The sequence below is a fragment of the Lynx rufus genome, unplaced genomic scaffold (assembly GCF_022079265.1).
Source record: "Lynx rufus isolate CCGP_SWC_20201006 ecotype Redwood Valley unplaced genomic scaffold, mLynRuf1.p SCAF_4, whole genome shotgun sequence".
Classification (NCBI taxonomy): Eukaryota; Metazoa; Chordata; class Mammalia; order Carnivora; family Felidae; genus Lynx; species Lynx rufus.
This window is the reverse complement of record NW_025814856.1, coordinates 79810749-79829566: the sequence shown is the minus strand read 5'-3', so window position 1 is coordinate 79829566 and position 18818 is coordinate 79810749. Positions and strand designations below refer to the sequence as shown.

The 18818-nt window shown below is 42.0% G+C and overlaps 1 protein-coding gene across 1 annotated transcript in view; it reads right to left on the bottom strand.

Moving 5' to 3' along the window:
• Positions 1-18818, bottom strand: part of PUS7 (pseudouridine synthase 7) — a 56617-nt gene that overhangs the window by 36168 nt on the left and 1631 nt on the right. Inside the window, exons 2-5 of the mRNA XM_047096674.1 lie at positions 8954-9386; positions 6406-6490; positions 6179-6280; positions 3913-4057 (exon numbers count right to left, since the gene is read on the bottom strand). Coding sequence (XP_046952630.1) covers positions 3913-4057; positions 6179-6280; positions 6406-6490; positions 8954-9386 — 765 coding nt within the window. The remainder of the gene's footprint in view (positions 1-3912; positions 4058-6178; positions 6281-6405; positions 6491-8953; positions 9387-18818) is intronic.

The following is an 18818-nucleotide window of genomic DNA, read 5'->3' as shown; positions in this document are numbered from 1 at the left end:
TTTTCCTTACAGCCTTTTAAAAAATTATGTATATATATATATATATATGTAATCTCTGCACCCAACGTGGGGCTCAAACTCACAACCCCAAGATCGGGAGCTGCATACTCCTCTGACTGAGCCAGACAGGTGTCTCTCTTTACAGCTTATTTTATTAAAAAAAAAAAAAAATGTTTTTAAAGTTTATTTTTGAGAGAGAGACAGAGCACGACAGAGGAGGGGCAGAGAGGGAGGGAGACAGAATCCAAAGTAGGTTCCAGGCTCTGAATTGTCAGCACAGAGCCAGAAGAGGGGCTCGAATCCATAAGCCACAAGATCATGACCTGAGCTGAAGTCAGACACTTAACCAACTGAGCCACCCAGGAGCCCCTGCTGATAGCTTATTTTAAAAAGCAGTCTGGGGGTGCCTGGGTGACTCAGTCAGTTAAGTGTCCAATTCTTGGTTTTAGCTCAGGTCATGATCTCACAATTCACAAGTTCAAGCCCCACATCGGGCTCCATGCTGAACTCAGAGTCTGCTTGGGATTCTCCCTCTCCTTATCTCTGCCCCTCCCCTGCTCATGCACGCTCTTGCTCTCTCAAAATAAATAAGTAAACTTTAAAAAATAAATAAAAATAAAAAGCAATCTGTATTTATTGCCTTCTATCTCAACCCACTATGTAACCTGGTTTCCAATCTTACTCCACTAGAGCTGCTACGGTCAACGCACCAATGATTTCTATGTTGCTAAAAACCAATGGATATATTTCAGAAGTCTTATCTCACTGAACCCATCCATAATATTTTCCACTGCTCATCACTTTGGTTATTGGCAGTCACTCTTCTTGGGGATTCCATAACACCAGTCTCCCAGTTTCCTTTTTATCTGTCTGGCTCTGCCTCCCGCTGGTCTCTGTGGATTCCCTGATCCAGTATCCCTGCTGGGAACCCTTCATTTCCTTAAGTATGGGAGAACCTCTATATATCATGCAGCGGATTTTTCCTTTTTCTTTTACTTAAGTCTTTGAAAAGAAGTTCTTAGAGGCATCTGGAATATATACTATGCTTCTCAAAATATAAATTAATTTCCCTGATTAATGACTTATAATAATTATACTTCCAGAAAAATACCATAAGTATGCTTTGGTAGGCGAATCAAACTATGCTTAGATAGGGCCCTATCTATCTGACTGGATTAACAAACAAATTAACATCTGAGTTAAAACAGCTGGTAATTTGTAGTGTTTGGGCACCATGATTTAGAATCCACCATGCCCATGTTTTAGGATGCCTGGCTCTAGATGAGAAGAGTTTAGGTAAGAATACTGCAAATCTGCTAGATAATGCATGTAACAATTTATATCAGGGTGTGGTAGGAAAGGAGTGCTAAAAACACTATAAACTTATCTTTGCAATGAAGCTTTAAAAGCTAATTCATTCAGGGGCACCTGGGTGGCTCAGTCGGTTAAGCATCCAACCCCCGATTTTGGTTCAGGTCATGACCTCATGAACCTCAAGCCCCACATTGGGATTCTCTCTCTCCTTCTCTCTCTGCCCCTCCTCTGTTAGCACTCTCTTTCTCAAAATAAAAAAATAAATTTATAAAAATAAGTAAAAGGTAATTGTTCAAACGCTAGGCAAGGCAGCCCAAGAAGACAAGCTGTCATTGGCACTGGATTCTGTCTACAGAAGCAAGAACAGTCTCTGGATCCTAGCTCTCTCTACTTTTCCAATGGTATTTAACGAACAAGGTACTCTCGCTGGGAGGGAGCTAGAGCTGCAAGAGGTGAACGCAGGCTCTCCAGTGCCTGGGTCTAGCAGGGGGTGGGAGACAACAGTTTAGACATCTAGTCTATCTTTGACCAAATGCCACATCTCAAGCCCAAAAGGTTTAGATCTCTTTGCAAGTGACGATCCAATGTGACCTGGTTTTGTGATTCTTTTTAAACTGGGAAATTCATATTTTACTGAAGATGTGTAAGGGCAATGGAGAAGGGTGGTTTGCGTCATACATGCTCAGCAGCTGACCTGAAAAATCTGAAGGAAATTTTTTTCTTTGGGAAAGAAAAAAGGTGGGTGTGGCATAAGCTTAGAGAATGTGGATACAGACAAAATGTGAGAGGTCTGGCACCAGTCACTTGAGGGGAAAGGGTGGGAAAACTGAAAGGCCACCGTGACCTGCAAATGCCCTAACATCCCTCCCTGCCGATCACAAAGCCTGGCATCTTCTAAGAAACAAAGATCATTTCCAAGAAGCAGGAGTCTGCAGAGCAAGATTTTGCCTTTTCTTCTCGCCTTTGAAAGAGGGTGGCTGACCGATGGGGACTGCCTTTCTACAAGGGGCATTTCCCTAGCAGCCGTTCTCAGCCTGGGCTCCTTGAGACAATAAAGACTGAATGCTGCAGTAGTTAAGTCACCCTCTCTCCTCCACATCTAGAATAGTTACTAGCTATCTGCCAAGCTTGGGAGAATGCAAAAAGAGTCACTCGAATCATTCTCCATGGGGTTTAATTCTGCTGAAGAACCCTGGCTGGAAGAAAGCGTGCTAAGGTACTATCTTATACTGTGACTCAGACATCAGAGAAACACACAGTAGCCAAGCCATTTGTCTGTGGTTTGAGAGGTGATTAGCAACCTGTGCCCTCAGTTGTTCCAGAACACATCATCTCATTTTCTTTTTGGTATCTCCGGGGAAGTGACCTCCAATGTCCACCTTCTCTTCCCCAGCTGCTCAAGATTTCTGATTCCTGTGTCACTATCCAGACTGACCGAATTGACTACATAGTTTTTGCAGGCACAGCTAACTAAACTTATCTCTGCTCCCATTTTTTATACCCTCCCCCATTTCACTAAAATCATACTTATAAACAATTAAGGCTTCATCCATACACAGCATTAGCCTGAGAGAATACTCATAAAGCACTAACCACACGAAGTCTTTTGTTATGTAGTCTTGGAATTCCTCTAACAAATTTATCTAGAAACGACTCTTTACTAATAGAAGCCATCATTGGTAGGAAATGAGGGTGAGGAACTATCTTTTTCCCATTCTAATTTTCATTAGAATTATGTCTGCTGATTTGGCAGAAAAATTCTTCTTAAGATTATATGCAAGCATATATGGCTGTAGAAATTCTTTTAGAGGGGCGCCTGGGTGGCTCAGTCGGTTGAGCGTCCGACTTCAGCCAGGTCACGATCTCGCGGTCCGTGAGTTCGAGCCCCGCGTCGGGCTCTGGGCCGATGGCTCGGAGCCTGGAGCCTGCTTCCGATTCTGTGTCTCCCTCTCTCTCTGCCCCTCCCCCATTCATGCTCTGTCTCTCTCTGTCTCAAAAATAAATAAACGTTAAAAAAAAAAAAAAAGAAATTCTTTTAGAGCATAAATATCAAAGAAATTCACTGACAACACACCCATTTCAAATGAATCATATACAACGAAAGATGAGCTTGGGTGGAGGGCCGCTTTGCCATGTATTCCATGTTTTTTATGTGTGAGTGAAGAAGAGACTCAGGGTTGTAAAGCAACAGCTCTTGCAATGTGCCACAGGGACTTTTTGTTCATCTGAAAGCTTTCTCTCCTCCATTAAGAATACAGAATGAGCAACGTCCTTCCATTTTCTTCTTGAATTGCCGCTGAGCCCATTCTGCTCTTCAGGGAACATATCAAATTGCTACGACTATCTCTCAGGCACCACTGTAAATGTAGCAAATCTTCACTCACATAAGAGACCTAATGCCCCTAACCAGACAGTCTGCAGGATGGTGCTGGCATCTGAAGTGATATTATTCACCTCTTTGAAGGAATGACATGATTGATATCCTTTTCTGCATAACAGCAAAGTAGCCCTTGAACATGAACAGGCAAGGAACACGAGAAGCAGGATGCCACCCGTGACCAACAGACAGATGAAATGCCACGTCATGCACACACTTACTTGCCAGAGCCTTTTTTCCAGCTGCATGGTAGGCTACAATATATTTCTTCCCCTCTCTATCCTCTGTTTTTGTCTCTAATCCTGGAAACAGAGATTTAATCGCTTGATGGATGATGGTTCTTTTCTCTTTGGTGTCCTCAATAACCTATTAAAAACAAATCATGCTACTACTGATTGAAGAAACATTAAATGGGGAAATAACACTAATGAAGTAGTAAAATCACTAGTCAGGTTATCAGCTATGCAAAGTAACAGAGGTACATGGGTATGATTTCAACAATCCTTTTTTTTTTAAATTATTTTTAACATTTATTTATTTTTGAGAGATACACACAGAGTGCAAGGTGGGGAGGGCTGAGAGAGAAAGGGAGACACAGAATCCGAAGTAGGCTCCAGGCTCCGAGCAGTCAGCACAGAGCCCCGCGCTGGGCTTGAACTCACGAACCAAGAGATCATGACCTGAGCCGAAGTTGGGACGCTTAACCAACTGAGCTTCATAATACCGCACATCTTAAGAGCCTGTTTATGGGGCATGACTCTCTGCCAGGCACTATACCAGGAACTTCAGAGTCACTGTCTTAGTTAATCCTTATCATCTCCCTACCATGCTACCAGTATACCCACTTGGAGATCAGGAAAACGAGGTTAAGAGAAGGACCTAAGGTTTTACAGCTGGAGGGCAGCAGAGCCACGTGTACAGTCCAGGCTGTGACTCCAGAGCCACCCATCACAGATACCCCTGCTCAGGGACTCTGCTGGGCGAACACCTCAGGGCTCACAGATGGAAATGGAGGCAAGCCGTGCCTTTCAGGATATCAGAAACTCAACTCCCTTGAATAGTCCAATCTACACTGCCTCACAAAGAATCCTATTCCATACTGGATTATTTTATAATGGTGTTCTCATATATTCGTAATAAAAAAAAAATCAACATCAAAAAAGGTAAACTTATGATGTAAGGAACTGTTGCTCAATTTTTCAATGTGTCTCACACTAAGAAATACATTTCACATCTGGAGTCAACAGTCAGAAATATATACATGCACCTGCCTTACTAAAAATCTAGAGGGGTACCGGGGTGGCGCAGTCATTAAGCATCTGACTCTTCATTCTGGCTCAGGTCATGATCTCACGGTTCATGAGTTTGAGCCCTGCATCAGGCTACGTGCTGACAGCACAGAGCCTGCTTCAGATCCTCTCTTTGCCCCTCCCCTGCTCATGCTCTCGATCTCAAAATAATACATTTTTTAAAAATTTAAAAAATCTTACAAAATAATATTTATCCTTAATACGTATAATACACTGTTATTTTCTATTTAATTTATTGCACTTAAACAAATGTCGGGGGACACCTGGATGGCTCAGTTAGTTAAGCATCTGACTCTCGATGTCGCCTCAGGTCATGATCTCACAGTTGGTGGGACTGAACCACCCGCAGTCGCTTCTAATTTCACCTGTTTCTGCACCTGTTTAAGTTTCTACAAGATTTAAAATTACAAACATGGCTCACATAATTCTACTGGACATCACTGAGAAGAATAAAATTTTCCTAACAAAAGCTTTTGAAAAAACATCTACTAGCCCATTTAGTAGCTGAGCTCTCCTTTTCTTCAATAGCAGAAGCTGAGTCAAGTTGAGCAAAGAAATGTTCCCTTACTTCTTTCCCAACTCCTCTCCCTCCAAGACCCACTTGACAGCCAGAGGCTGCTGGAGGGAGAGCCAGGGCCAGGGCCTATTAGGCCACACATCTGTTAGATGGTGGCAGTCCTTTGGCTACAGACACTGTGACAGAACAGTCACTTTGTGGTCTGAACAACACATTTCTTTCTTTTTTTTTTTTTAATATTTATTTTTGAGAGAGAAAAAGAGACAGACAGACAAAGAATCTGAAGCAGGCTCCAGGCTCTGAGCTGTTGGCACAGAGCCCGACACGGGGCTTGAACTCATGGACCGCAAGATCATGACCTGAGCTGAAGTTGCACACTTAACTGACTGAGCCACCCAGGTGCCCCGTGGAACAACGCATTTCTTTGTTGACTTGTGGTCATATAAAATTTTCTTACAACGTAACATTTTTTTGCTATAGTATGTCTGGATACTGGTTATTTGCCACTGATCAAAACATTTTTAGGGTAATGCTCTTTTACATCAAATAGGGCAAAGTCATCATTTCGTCAACTACTGTAATTTTTCTAATAGATGCTTATAGACTTTACCCAAAAAGAAGCAATGAAAATCCTGAAATGTATGTTTTTGTGCTATTTACCTCGATGGCAACACTAGTTTCCTTATTTTTAAAAAGCTGGAGCTCTTCTAAACGCTGCTTTTCTTCAGCTGTCAAAACTGTAAATACGTCTTCCGTTGGATCCTTGAAAATAATGAAACTCCCAGTGAGTCACACACAGAACTCAAAGCTGTTACAGCTCTATAGTTCTGGATCTCTCGGAAGTGCTATTTTATAGGGAAAGTGGCTTGTCAGAGAGCTGCTCTCACCTCTTCATCCACGGGGACAGACAAGTCATCCAAATGGCTGATGCGTCCGTCTTTTCCTATTTCATGAACAACAAAGTCGGAGTATCTGATGAAAAGAAAACACAAACTTTCAAAGCATTAACATTTTGCTTCTGATTAATTTTAGGAGGAAGTTTATCAACATTAAACTTCATGGTTATACGAAAATTTTTTTTAATTTTGGGGTTTTTTTTTTGAGACAGCATACTTGCGAGCAGGGGAGGGGCAGATGGGGTGGGGGGAGAGAGAGGGGGAGAGAGAGAGAGAGAGAGAGAGAATTGCTACGTGGAGCTTGACCCCACAACCCTGGGATCATGACCTGAACTGAAACCAAGGGTCAGATGCTTAAGTGACTAAGCCATCCAGGAGCCCCAAAACAGGAATTTTTTTTTTTTTTAAATTCTTCATTACTAAGTTCATGTGCAGTTTTTTTTTCTGGTTTCTTAAAGAATGCTACGCCACAGCTTGCATTCTTCACACAGAACGTAAAGACCCTCTGAGCTTTAGAATATTCTTTCAGAGAAATGCATAAATCAAAGCTTATTACCCTATTGATTATATAAACAGTCCATACTAAAGTGAATCATAAACTATGGCATGGTTAATTGAATCAGAACCCCGTTGGGGCGCCTGGGTGACTCAGTCAAGTCAGTTGAGAAGCAGACTTTGGCTCAGGTCATAATCTCAAGGTTCGTGAGTTCAAGCCTGGTGCTTTGCGCTGACAGTACAGGGTTGCTTCGGATTATCTGCCCATCTTCTCCCTGCCCCTCCCTCCCAATATAAACATTAAAAAAATATATATCACAACCCAGTATATCTACTATGAACCAACCTGAAGCTTGCTTTTATGCTAAATATTCTACACACATTATTTAAAACCTTCTCAAAAACCACAAGGTAGTATTAGGAACCATTTTTTGGATAAGGATACTATGTAAGTAGTCTAGATTCATACCCAGATCCTTCTGGCTCCAAAGACTACCTTCTTTCTACTGTAGATGTGACACATTCAGGTGGAAGAGTTAAGGATTTAAGATTTTAAGACCAATTCAAGAGAAAACTTAAAACCATTTAAAATAATTTATTTTAAAGAAGTGAACAGCACTCATTTACATATTAGCAAGGCTTGACACAAAAATTATTATTTTTTTTTTTAAAGGGAGAGCTTACACAATTTTTTTTTTTTTAACGTTTATTTATTTTTGAGACAGAGAGAGACAGAACATGAACAGAGGAGGGGCAGAGAAAGAGGGAGACACAGAATCCGAAACGGGCTCCAGGCTCTGAGCTGTCAGCACAGAGCCCGACGCGGGGCTCGAACTCACGGATCGTGAGATCGTGACCTGAGCTGAAGTCGGCCGCTCAACCAACTGAGCCACCCAGGCGCCCCAAAAATTATTTTTTATTTACTCATTTGACCTTGAAATGGCTTCATCTGCTCATTTAGACAGCTCTCCTCCATCCTATTCCTTCGTGATCGTCAATAAACCATTCTTGGGGACAGAAAGTTAAATAGAACATATTGGTGATGGAGACGCGGGGGGCAGGAGGGGGGGGTAGAGACACAGAATCCGAAGCAGGTTCTAGGCTCCAAGCTGTCAGCACAGAGCCCGATGTGGGGCTCAAACTCACAAACTGTGAGATCATGACCTGAGCCAAAGTCAGACACTTAACCAAGTGAGCCACCCAGGCGCCCCTTGCTAATTTCTTTCTAAAGAACAAATAGAATGCCAAATTATGGAGAGAGCCCAATGTCCATTGACTGAAGAACATTTAGAGAAGATGTGGTAGATATACACAAGAGAATATTACTTAGCCATCAAAAAGAATGAAATCTTGCCACTTCCAATGACAATACACTGTGGGTAGAGCTACAATGTATTACACTAAGCAAAATAAATCAACCAGAGAAAGGCAAATACCATATGATTTCACTCCTATGTGGAATTTAAGACACAAAACAGAAGAACAAAAGAGTGGGGGGAGAGAAGAGAGGGAAACAAACCACAAGAGACTCTTCATGATAGAGAACTGAGGACTGATGGAGGGAGGTGGGTGGAGGGGTGGGCTAGATGGGTGAAGGGTACTAAGGAGGGCACTTGTTACAATGAGCACTCGGTGTTGTATGTAAGTGATGAATCACTGAATTCTACTCCTGAAACCAATACCGTACTGTATGTTAACTATAATTTAAGTAAATAAAAAACAAAAAACCACAAAAACAAATAGAACAAAAATAACTTTACATGTAAGTGAAACATACCTTTCTTTTTTTTTTTCCTTTTTTTTTTTTTTTTTTAATTTTTTTTTTTTTTTCAACGTTTATTTATTTTTGGGACAGAGAGAGACAGAGCATGAACGAGGGAGGGGCAGAGAGAGAGAGGGAGACACAGAATGGGAAACAGGCTCCAGGCTCTGAGCCATCAGCCCAGAGCCTGATGCGGGGCTCGAACTCACGGACTGCGAGATCGTGACCTGGCTGAAGTCGGCCGCTTAACCGACTGCGCCACCCAGGCGCCCCGAAACATACCTTTCTTTCAAGATGCCTGAGAATCCCTGATGAGAACTTACAAACTTGGTGATGCCAACGTCAAGTTCAGTGAGGCCATGCTTCATCATGTCTGCAAAACTCTCAGCTTCCTCCTCCTCCTCACCCTCCTCAGAGAGGCCATCTTCCTCCTCCTCTTCCTCTTCTTCCAACTGCACATCAGAATTCTTTGTACCCTCTCTGGCACTCACAGCCTCAGGTGGCTCAGGCACGTTGACTCCACTGGGTGGAGAGACATGCTCCAGCTCGCTCTGACTTTTGGTCAGACAATGGTCCAAGATCTTCTGTCTTTTTGCCTCCTCAGCTGGGGCCACCCTGTCATTGTCTTCAACAGCAACAGACCCACGTTTCAGCGACACACCAGTCACTTCTGTCATCTCCATTTTTAAGGCTCCAAGAAAACATTTAAGAGAACCTTTTAGGAAGGAAGAGAGCGCAGGAAGTAACAATCACTTCCTTAAAGTGGGTTTCAGCAAACAGAGGCACAGTTAACTTTGTTCCTAGGGTTCTAAAACTCATCTATTAAAATAATTTTTCCTGATGCTGGTGTATATATTTGGTGGCATAGAAAAATGGCACAACACTTCTGCATAGAATTTGAGAGTATGCCTCAAAAAAAACTTTAAAAAATGTATGCCCTTTGACCCAGAAATACTACTTTCAGGGTGTATCTTAAAATAACTGAAGTGCTTACAATTTTAGGTTTAAGGATACTCATTTCAGTACTTTTACATTAACAAAAGACTAAGAAAAATGATGCCTGCGTCTGTAAATTAAACAATACAATGAAACAATATGAACAGAAGCTGGGAAGGATGGTTTCTTCTAGCACAGAATATGGGTGGCTGGGCACAGCAGGGAGACGTGCTGGTTTTAGTGAATACCGTAGTTGATCACTTGAACTGTGTTTCATGTAGATTATTCTTTAAAAAAAAAAAAACCTGATTAAATAAAAATAGTGCATAAATACACTTATTGACAGGAACGCATACTAGTATATTAAAAAAAAAAAAAGCAAGGGGGATGTGAAGTTGTTTAATGGGTTATAAAGTTTCAGTTTTGCAAGATTAGAAAGAGTTCTGCATATTGGTTCCACTACAGTATGAATGTACTTAACGCTACTGAACTGTATGCTTAAAAGTGGAGATGATGCTACGTGTTATGTGCATTTTGCCACAATTTAACCAATACAGACTATCGTGTAAGCAACCCACACACAATGTAATGAGGGAAAGTCTAAGAAGCCATACACACCTCCCAGGACTGGGCGGCTTGCCAGAGGGGTAACATGTGGCAGTCAAAATAAATACATTTATCTAATTTGACCTTACTTGGTGCTCTTGGTAAATTAAGGATAAAAGTTTTCCTACATTAATTATATACGGAGGTGCTATAATTAAAATGCTAATGAACTTACTAAGCATACTCATAAAGAACATAAATGAGCAGAAAACTAACATTCTAAGGTTCTCCAAAGCCTAGTTAACAAGAAACCCAACTACAGAAGCATCTACAACAGAAAAATAACAACAATGAGCTAAAGTTTAAGAATCCACATTTGAAGGGTGTCTGGCTGGCTCAGTCAGTGGAGCACGTGACTCTCTTGATCTTGGGGTCATCAGTTTCAGGCCCATCTAGAGATAACTTAAAAAAAAAAATCCACTTTTGATCTTGGCTCACTGTCAACAATCTAGAATGGAAAGAAAATGTAAAGAAGAATGCAAATAGATGCACAAAATGAAAGAAAAAGGGATGATGACTATAAAAAAAAATGGGAGAAAAGGTACAGAAAGATGCCAGTAAAACCACTTTCCTTTGAAAGACAAAAAAATTAAATAAAGAAAATGGAAGAAACCAAGAATCTGGAACAGAAGTAGACCACAACTATACAAAAATTACCTCTAATTCAATTAGGAAAGCATTTATTCTCTATTTGTTCTAAGCAAGGTCAAGTAAGAAAAAGAATGGTTTATGAAATGCTGGTGCTATTCATGCTCACTTTCTATCAACAAGGCTGCCCTCACAGAGCCTGCGCACCAATGTGGGAGACACAAAGGGCGCAGGTCACTCGGGGACTACAGGAACAAAGACCTCAGAGGGCACTGCCGGTGAGGGTGTCAGAGAAGACACCTTTCCTTATGGCAGACCAGAAACGAACACCTGAGCCCGGCTGTGAGGAGCGGGTGAGGTCGCAGAACGCGGGGAGGAGGCTGTCTGGGGGGGATGGTCGGGCATGTGCAGAGGTGTGGGAGCCCAAGTAGGGTAAAACACACAACGGGCGAGTCTGGAGGTAAAGCTAGCAAGTGGGCAGATGCTAGACCAGCAGAATGGAGGGGATTCCATCCTGAAAGTCAAACCACCACTAGACTCGTGAGTTAGAAAGGTGTCGCAGTGCCTCTTTGAAGAGAAACAGGGGTTAGATAGAAGATTCGGTGAGAGGGTACAGCTGAGGGTCACTTGGCTGTCTCAGTTGGAAGAGTGCGTGACTCTTGATTTCGGGGCTGTGAATTTGAACCCCACATTGGGTGTAGAGATCACTAAAAAAAAGAAAACTTAAAAAAGAGGGTATGACCAAAATTGAGTCAAGAAATTAGTATAACATGATCTAAGACTGAGACAAGGGTGACAGAAACAAAGTTTGGATTCAGGGACATTTAGGAGGTGGTGGGAACAGGACTGGATGACAAATGTGGGCAAAAAGAGGAAAGACCCTAGGATGACTCAGGTGTTCTGCCTTAGGGATCTCAGAGGACAGGGGAGCTCTTCCTAACACGGAACCCCAGAAGAGAAGCAGGGAGTAGGAAGACAAGCCCACTTATGGTCCTGAGGTGTCACAGGTACCTGGGAACATCCGGAAGCCAGTCACTACATTGTGTTACACATACTCTCAACCCCAAACGTGCAATGGCGTCCCAGCTGGCATGCCAGGGTCCACTAGTAGATCCTGATACCTTTCCACGCCTGAACTCTCAGCAGGGAGGAAAGCACAGCCAATGACAACCACATCAGTATCATGGCTCAGGGACTTTGCTGTCAGCACATGTCTACCTCCTTGCCAGAATGCAGAGAATTCATCAAGCTCCTTTTTAACAACTGATGGTCATAAGCCACATCAATTACTTCCTCTGCAGAAATGTCTGCTCCATCCTGCTTTGACACTGCCCGTCATCCAGCAACCTGTACCATTATCTTCCACACACCTGCAACAACTCAGGCCCAGTCCCAATGAGTTCCTGCTTCCAGTCTGACTGCTCATGAGCTCTCTCCAATGGGAAGTCCTCCACACCTGTCTAAGATCACCCCTGGCCTCATCAGTCCTTCAAGGCTCATCTGAAGGCCATGAGTCCTGACTGCTGTGCCTTCCTCTCTACTAACTCCGTCTTCCCATTTTACCTCCCTTCATCTGCACTACCATGTGGGCACCTGGGCACCATACTTTTCTCCTGCCATTTTCTAGCTGTCCGTCGAAGTAAATTAATTTCTCCAAGCCCCTGTTCTTCATCTGTAGAATGGGAATGACATGTGTATCACAAGACTGCCGCGAAGATTAAATGAAATGATAAACATTATATCCTGGTTAGATATAGTAGGAACAAAATAAGCTAGTCCCCTTTCCCCCCTCAAGAAGTCTGCAGATTTTTTGAGGACATTATTTCTTTTATACATGCCATAGAATTCAGAGTGGTATAACAGCCTTCTATAGACATTTTGTAGATTTCTTGGAACAGGTGCTGAAACTGTTCCCCACCTGTAGAGATCAAAGTCACACTAAGTAGCAAATGCCTAATGAAATAGTGGACCTGGACAAGCACCACGAATGGCCCACTAACATACATGACAGGCAGACACTGCACGTCCCTGAAAGCACATGCTGTGAAGTATTCTGACTGAAACTCTATGTCTAATTGGTAGTTTCGACAGCACACAGAGACAGAAGATGTTAACCACCACCATGGGGAAGCAATCAGCAACATTCTGAATGTGGGAAACTCTACCAGGACAAAGACAGTTCCCTCAACTAATAAAAAGCAAGGGGAAAAAGAGGGAGGGGAACTTACATATAAACCTACAAAGAAATGCAACGAGTGGATCCTTCTTCAAACAAGTCAAGTATTTAAAAAAAGCATTTAGAAAAGTATTTGATGGCTGTAGCAACTTCTTACTCCACATGTCTCCAGAGGCAAGGGAAACAAAAGCAAAAATGAACTATTGGGACCTCATCAAAATAAAAAGCTTTTGCACAGTGAAGGAAATAATCAGTAAAACTAAACGGCAACTGACAGAATGGGAGAAGATATTTGCAAATGACATATCACAAAAAGGGTTAGCATCCAAAATCTATAAAGAACTTATCAAACTCAATACCTAAAAAACAAGTAATCCAGTGAAGAAATGGGCAAAAGACATGAATAGACACTTCTCCAAAGAAGACATCCAGATGGCCAACTGACACATGAAAAAAATGCTCAACATCACTCATCATCAGGGAAATACAAATCAAAACCACAGTGAGAGGGGTGCCTGGGTGACTCAGTGGGTTAAGCGTCTGACTTCAGCTCAGGTCATGATCTCATGGTTTGTGAGTTCAAGCCCCGCTTTGGGCTCTGTGCTGTCAGTTCAGAGCCTGGAGCTTGCTTCGGATTCTTTGTCTCCCTCTCTCTCTCTGCTCCTCCCCCGCTTACACTCTGTTTCTCAAAAAATGAATAAACGTTAAAAAAAAAATAAAAATAAATTAAAAAAAATTTTTTTTTCAACGTTTATTTATTTTTAGGACAGAGAGAGACAGAGCATGAACGGGGGAGGGGCAGAGAGAGAGGGAGACACAGAATTGGAAACAGGCTCCAGGTTCTGAGCCATCAGCCCAGAGCCCGATGCGGGGCTCGAACTCACGGACCGCGAGATCGTGACCTGGCTGAAGTCGGACGCTTAACCGACTGCGCCACCCAGGCACCCCAAAAATAAAAATAAATTTAAAAAACCACAATGAGATACCACTTCACACCTGTCAGAATGGCTAATATTAACAACTCAGGCAATAACAGATGTTTGTGAGGATGCACAGAAAGAGGATCTCTTGTGTACTGTTGGTGGGAATGCAAACTGATGCAGCCACTCTAGAAAACAGTGTGGAGGTTCCTCAAAAAATTGAAAATGGAACTACCCTACGACCCAGCAATTGCACTACTAGGTATTTATCCAAGGGATACAGGTGTGCTGTTTCTAAGGGGCACATGCACCCCAATGCTTATAGCAGCACTATTGACAATAGCCCAAGTATGGAAAGAGCCCAAATGTCCCTCGATGGATGAATGGACAAAGAAGATGTGGTATATATATACAATGGAGTATTACTCAGCAATCAAAAAGAATGAAATCTTGCCATTTGCAACTACGTGGATGGAACTAGAGGGTATTATGCTAAGTGAAATTTGTCAGTCAGTGAAAGACAAATATGTGACTTCACTCATATGAGGACTTTAAGATACAAAACAGATGAACATAAGGGAAGGGAAGCAAAAATAATATAAAAAACAGGGAGCGGGACAAAACGTAAGAGACTTTTAAATATGGAGAACACAAAGGGTTGCTGGAAGTGTTGTAGGAGGGGGGATGGGCTACATGGTCAGGGGCATTAAGGAATCTACGCCTGAAATCATTGTTGCACTCACTACACGCTAACTAACTTGGATGTAAATTTTAAAAAACAAATGAGTAAGCATTTGAGATGATGAGGGATGCAAAATACTGGGAATATTTGATGACATCAAGGTAGTACTGTTAACTTTTAAAGGTGCAATTATGTTACTGTGGTTACATTTAAAAACAGAATCCTTATGTTTTAGACACACTAACAAATATTTATGGTTGAAAAGTTACGAAGTCTGGAATTTGGCTTCAAAATAATTTACCAGTGGTGAATGGAAGTGGAGGGGGTACAGATTTGAAACCAGGTTCATAATTATTGAAACTGAGTGATGGGAACATGGGGAGGTTATCACATCTTCTACGGTAAGCTTTTTATTACAAAAAATTTCAAACATATGAAGTATAAAAAGATACACAAACTATTGTGTTCTGATCAACCACTATTTTACCCTTTCTTCTGTTCTGCTCTCTCTCATCACGTGTTCTTCAAACAGGTCCCAAGATACCGTCTCTCCACTGTCACTTTTTTTTAATAATTAAAAAAAAATCTGATGTGCAGGCCTGATGCGGGGCTCAAACTCACAAACCATGAAATCATGACCTGAGCCAGTCATTTAACTGACTGAGCCACCCAAGTGCCCCTCTCCACCTTCACTTCTTCAAGTGCCCCAAACCTCCACATCTGTTAGCCACCACTCAACACTCTTGCTCACTGGTGCTGCTTCATGATCCGTGCTAAACCCCAACCAAGTATCAAACCTACTGTCTAGGTCTGTGCTCCTGGATGCTGCTGGAGAAAACCACAGCAGGTGAGGGGGTTTCCCCTCTTAAACAGCCATCCCTACTCTCATGGCCATGCCTGGTCAGTACAGTCTTCTTCAAGTCCTGCTTGCGGGCCTCCTCTGACAGATGTCTACCCCTCTTTCCAGCATATGCACTAGACCACTCATTATAACCATTCCCTTAAATAAGACAACCCTCTTAAAAGTCCAGTCATTCTAACACTCACTCCTAAGCGCTGCACTTCATCCCCTCAACAAATACCTACTGTGCACCCTGCGCTAGGCAGTATTCCAGGCACTGCGAAAAGACACTGCAGCAAATCAAATCAACGCCCTGCCAGTGTGCAGCTGACGTTTAGTGAAAGATCTGGCTTCTGCCTCCCACACACCAATGAAGTGTTTTTTTGTTTTTTTTTTTTAAAGTTCAGCAATGGCTTCCTTGTGCCAAAACCAGTCATTCAAGCCTGGCTCTAATTGACATCTTTTCCCAACTGGACACAGTTTGCCACTTTCCTTCCTTGAAACTCTTTCTACCCCTTTTTTCCTGCCTCTTGAGGTACTCTTTTCCCCTCCTTCTCTGCTGCTGCTTAAATTTGGGCATCTCTAGGTTCTTACCCCAGTCTTGTTCCCTTCTCACTCTCACATTTTTCTAGCCAAGACCCATCTCTGACTTCCCAGTTTGCTTGTTAAGTCCAAAGCAATAGCTGTCAAGCTGAGCAATTGCAGAGTGCACCCAGTGAGCTCATTCAAGCCTCTCCTCCACCCTATGGCTCTGGGTTCATTAGCATTGCCAGATATCGGTGCCTTACTCCAGCTGACCCAGCTAGGAAGAGCTGAATCAAATGCTCAAATTCAACATGCCCTAAATTGATCTCATCATCTCCCACCACCAACACACATTATACCTCCCAGCTCAGGGAACGTTGCCACCAACTACCAGTCACCTAAGTCAGGAAATGGTCATCACCCAACTCCTTGCTCTCCGCTGCACCCACATCAGTAATTTCGTGAATAAAATCCTGCAAAGTTTCAAACAGCACTGTTATGCCTAACATCCCTGGCGTGAGAATATTAGCAGATCACACATATGAATATCACACACTGGTTTCGACCCGATCTACGTTCTGCCGTTTATGAGTGGGCCACTTACCCTCTCTAAGCTGAGGTTTCTTTCTCTGCAAAGCTGAAAAATGATGAGTTGCTCAAAGGTATGTAATAGCTGTTCCTATTCAACTACTGGTCATTAATATTTATTATGGATGGTTTGTACAGCAGAACTGTATTGCTGAGTCTGGGGAAAAAACAAAGCTTCTTAGGCTTCTTTTGTTCTCTGGGCTAATGATTAAACACGGGTTTCTTCCTTCAAATACCATTTAATTTTAAGAGTCCCTCAAAGCACTGCCAACAGCACCAAATAAACAGGCCTTTAATATTTTTGAGCAGTCTTTTCTCGATATTTGTGGACACTTGCCTAATCTCTTTTCCTTGTTATATTTAACTTACAAGACAAGCTCATTAACTAATCTCACTTTTGTGTTTCAAATGAAATTACAAATACTTTCCATTTGCTTTAACTAATAACCCTACCATACACATTAATTATTAAAATATACATGGTACCAATGATTATAAGTCACTTAATATGTATTTTGCTAAGTTCTTTCAGTGGGCCTAGAAACTGAGAACATATTTACTGGAACAGCTGTTCAAACTTCTGGACTAGGAGAGACAGAGCTCAAATTAGCATTGTTTTCATGAACAAGAACTATATAAAAGGGAAGACTAAAATGCAGTATGATTTTTTTAAGGTTTATTTATTAGAGAAAGACAGAGACAGAGCAAGTGGGGAAGGGGCACAGACAGAGGGAAAGAGAATCCCAAGCAGGCTCTGCACTGGCAGTGCAGAGCCTGATGTGGGGCTCGAACTCACAAAACCAGGAGATCGTGACCTGAGCCGAAACCATGAGTCAGATATTTAACTGACTGAGCCACCCAGGTGCTCCTGCAATCTAATTTTTAAATGAGGGGAGGGAGCGAGCAGATCCTGTGAACACTGAAGATGCTGGGAAGAATTCAATCAGAAAAATAAACCACTCAGGATGCCCCGGTGTGATTTCCCTAAGAAAAAGTTTTGCATTCAGGAAAATCCAAATATACATATTCAAGCATGCTACCTCAAAGCTGAAATGACTGGCTTTTTAAAAAGGGGAGGAAGGGTAGAGAGTACAGCTTTATGAGGTTTTTTAAATGTTATTTTAAAAAAAAGTTTTTAAAGAGATGCTATGCTGCACAAATACACTATTCAAAATAGTAATCAGTCAAGTAATATAGACCACACCACCACCAAGAAGAGGATCTACTGATACTTACCTGTGAACCTCAAAGTCCTATGCAATTTTTTGAAGGGAATACTAAAAAAATGGGTTTTGTTTCTTTTATACTCCAAATGACCCAACTGACATTAGGAATATTACAATTTTATCAATATTTTAAAATCTTTTTCATTAAGATACTAAATTCACCAATAAGCTCTCTTTACATCCACAACAACAAAAGTTTAACATTTTCAAAATTGTAATACAACACCGATAATCCCTTAACATTATTTCTGTAAAATGAACATTTAAGCCATATTAGTCTTAGTCCTACCTATATTTCAAAATACAACTTCCACTTTTTTTTTTAAATTTTTTTTAATGTTTTATTTATTTTTGAGACAGAGAGAGACAGAACATGAACAGGGGAGGGGTAGAGAGAGAGAGGGAGACACAGAATCCAAAACAGGCTCCAGGCTCTGAGCTGTCAGCACAGAGCCTGATGCAGGGCTTGAACTCACAGACCGCGAGATCATGACCTGAGCCGAAGTCAGATGCTCAACCGACTGAGCCACCCAGGCGCCCCTTTAAATACTTCTATCCTCCAGCCTCTGCAAACTGTCAACAACCCCTCTGGCTCACTACAAAGAGCACTTTCTGGGGCGCCTGGGTGGCTCAGTCGGTTGAGCGTCCAACTTCGGCTCAGGTCATGATCTCACAGTCTGTGAGTTTGAGCCCCGCATCCGGCTCTGTGCTGACAGGTCAGATCCTGGAGCCTGCTTCAGATTCTGTGTCTCCCCCTCTCTCTGCCCCTCTCCTGCTTGTGCTCTGCCTCTCAAAAAATAAAATAAATGTTAAAAAAAAATACACACACACACACACACACATATAATAAAGAGCACTTTCTTCAGGGCAGAGCACACTCTACATTCTAATATGCAAAATCATTAAGTCCATTAGATTTGTTCATCCCACAAATATGTGAGTACCCCTTATGAGTCTGGCACTATCTTAGGCACTGCGGAAAAGGGGCAATTTCTTGTTCTCTTTGAGTTTATATTTATTTATTTATTTTTATTTTTTTAACGTTTATTTATTTTTGAG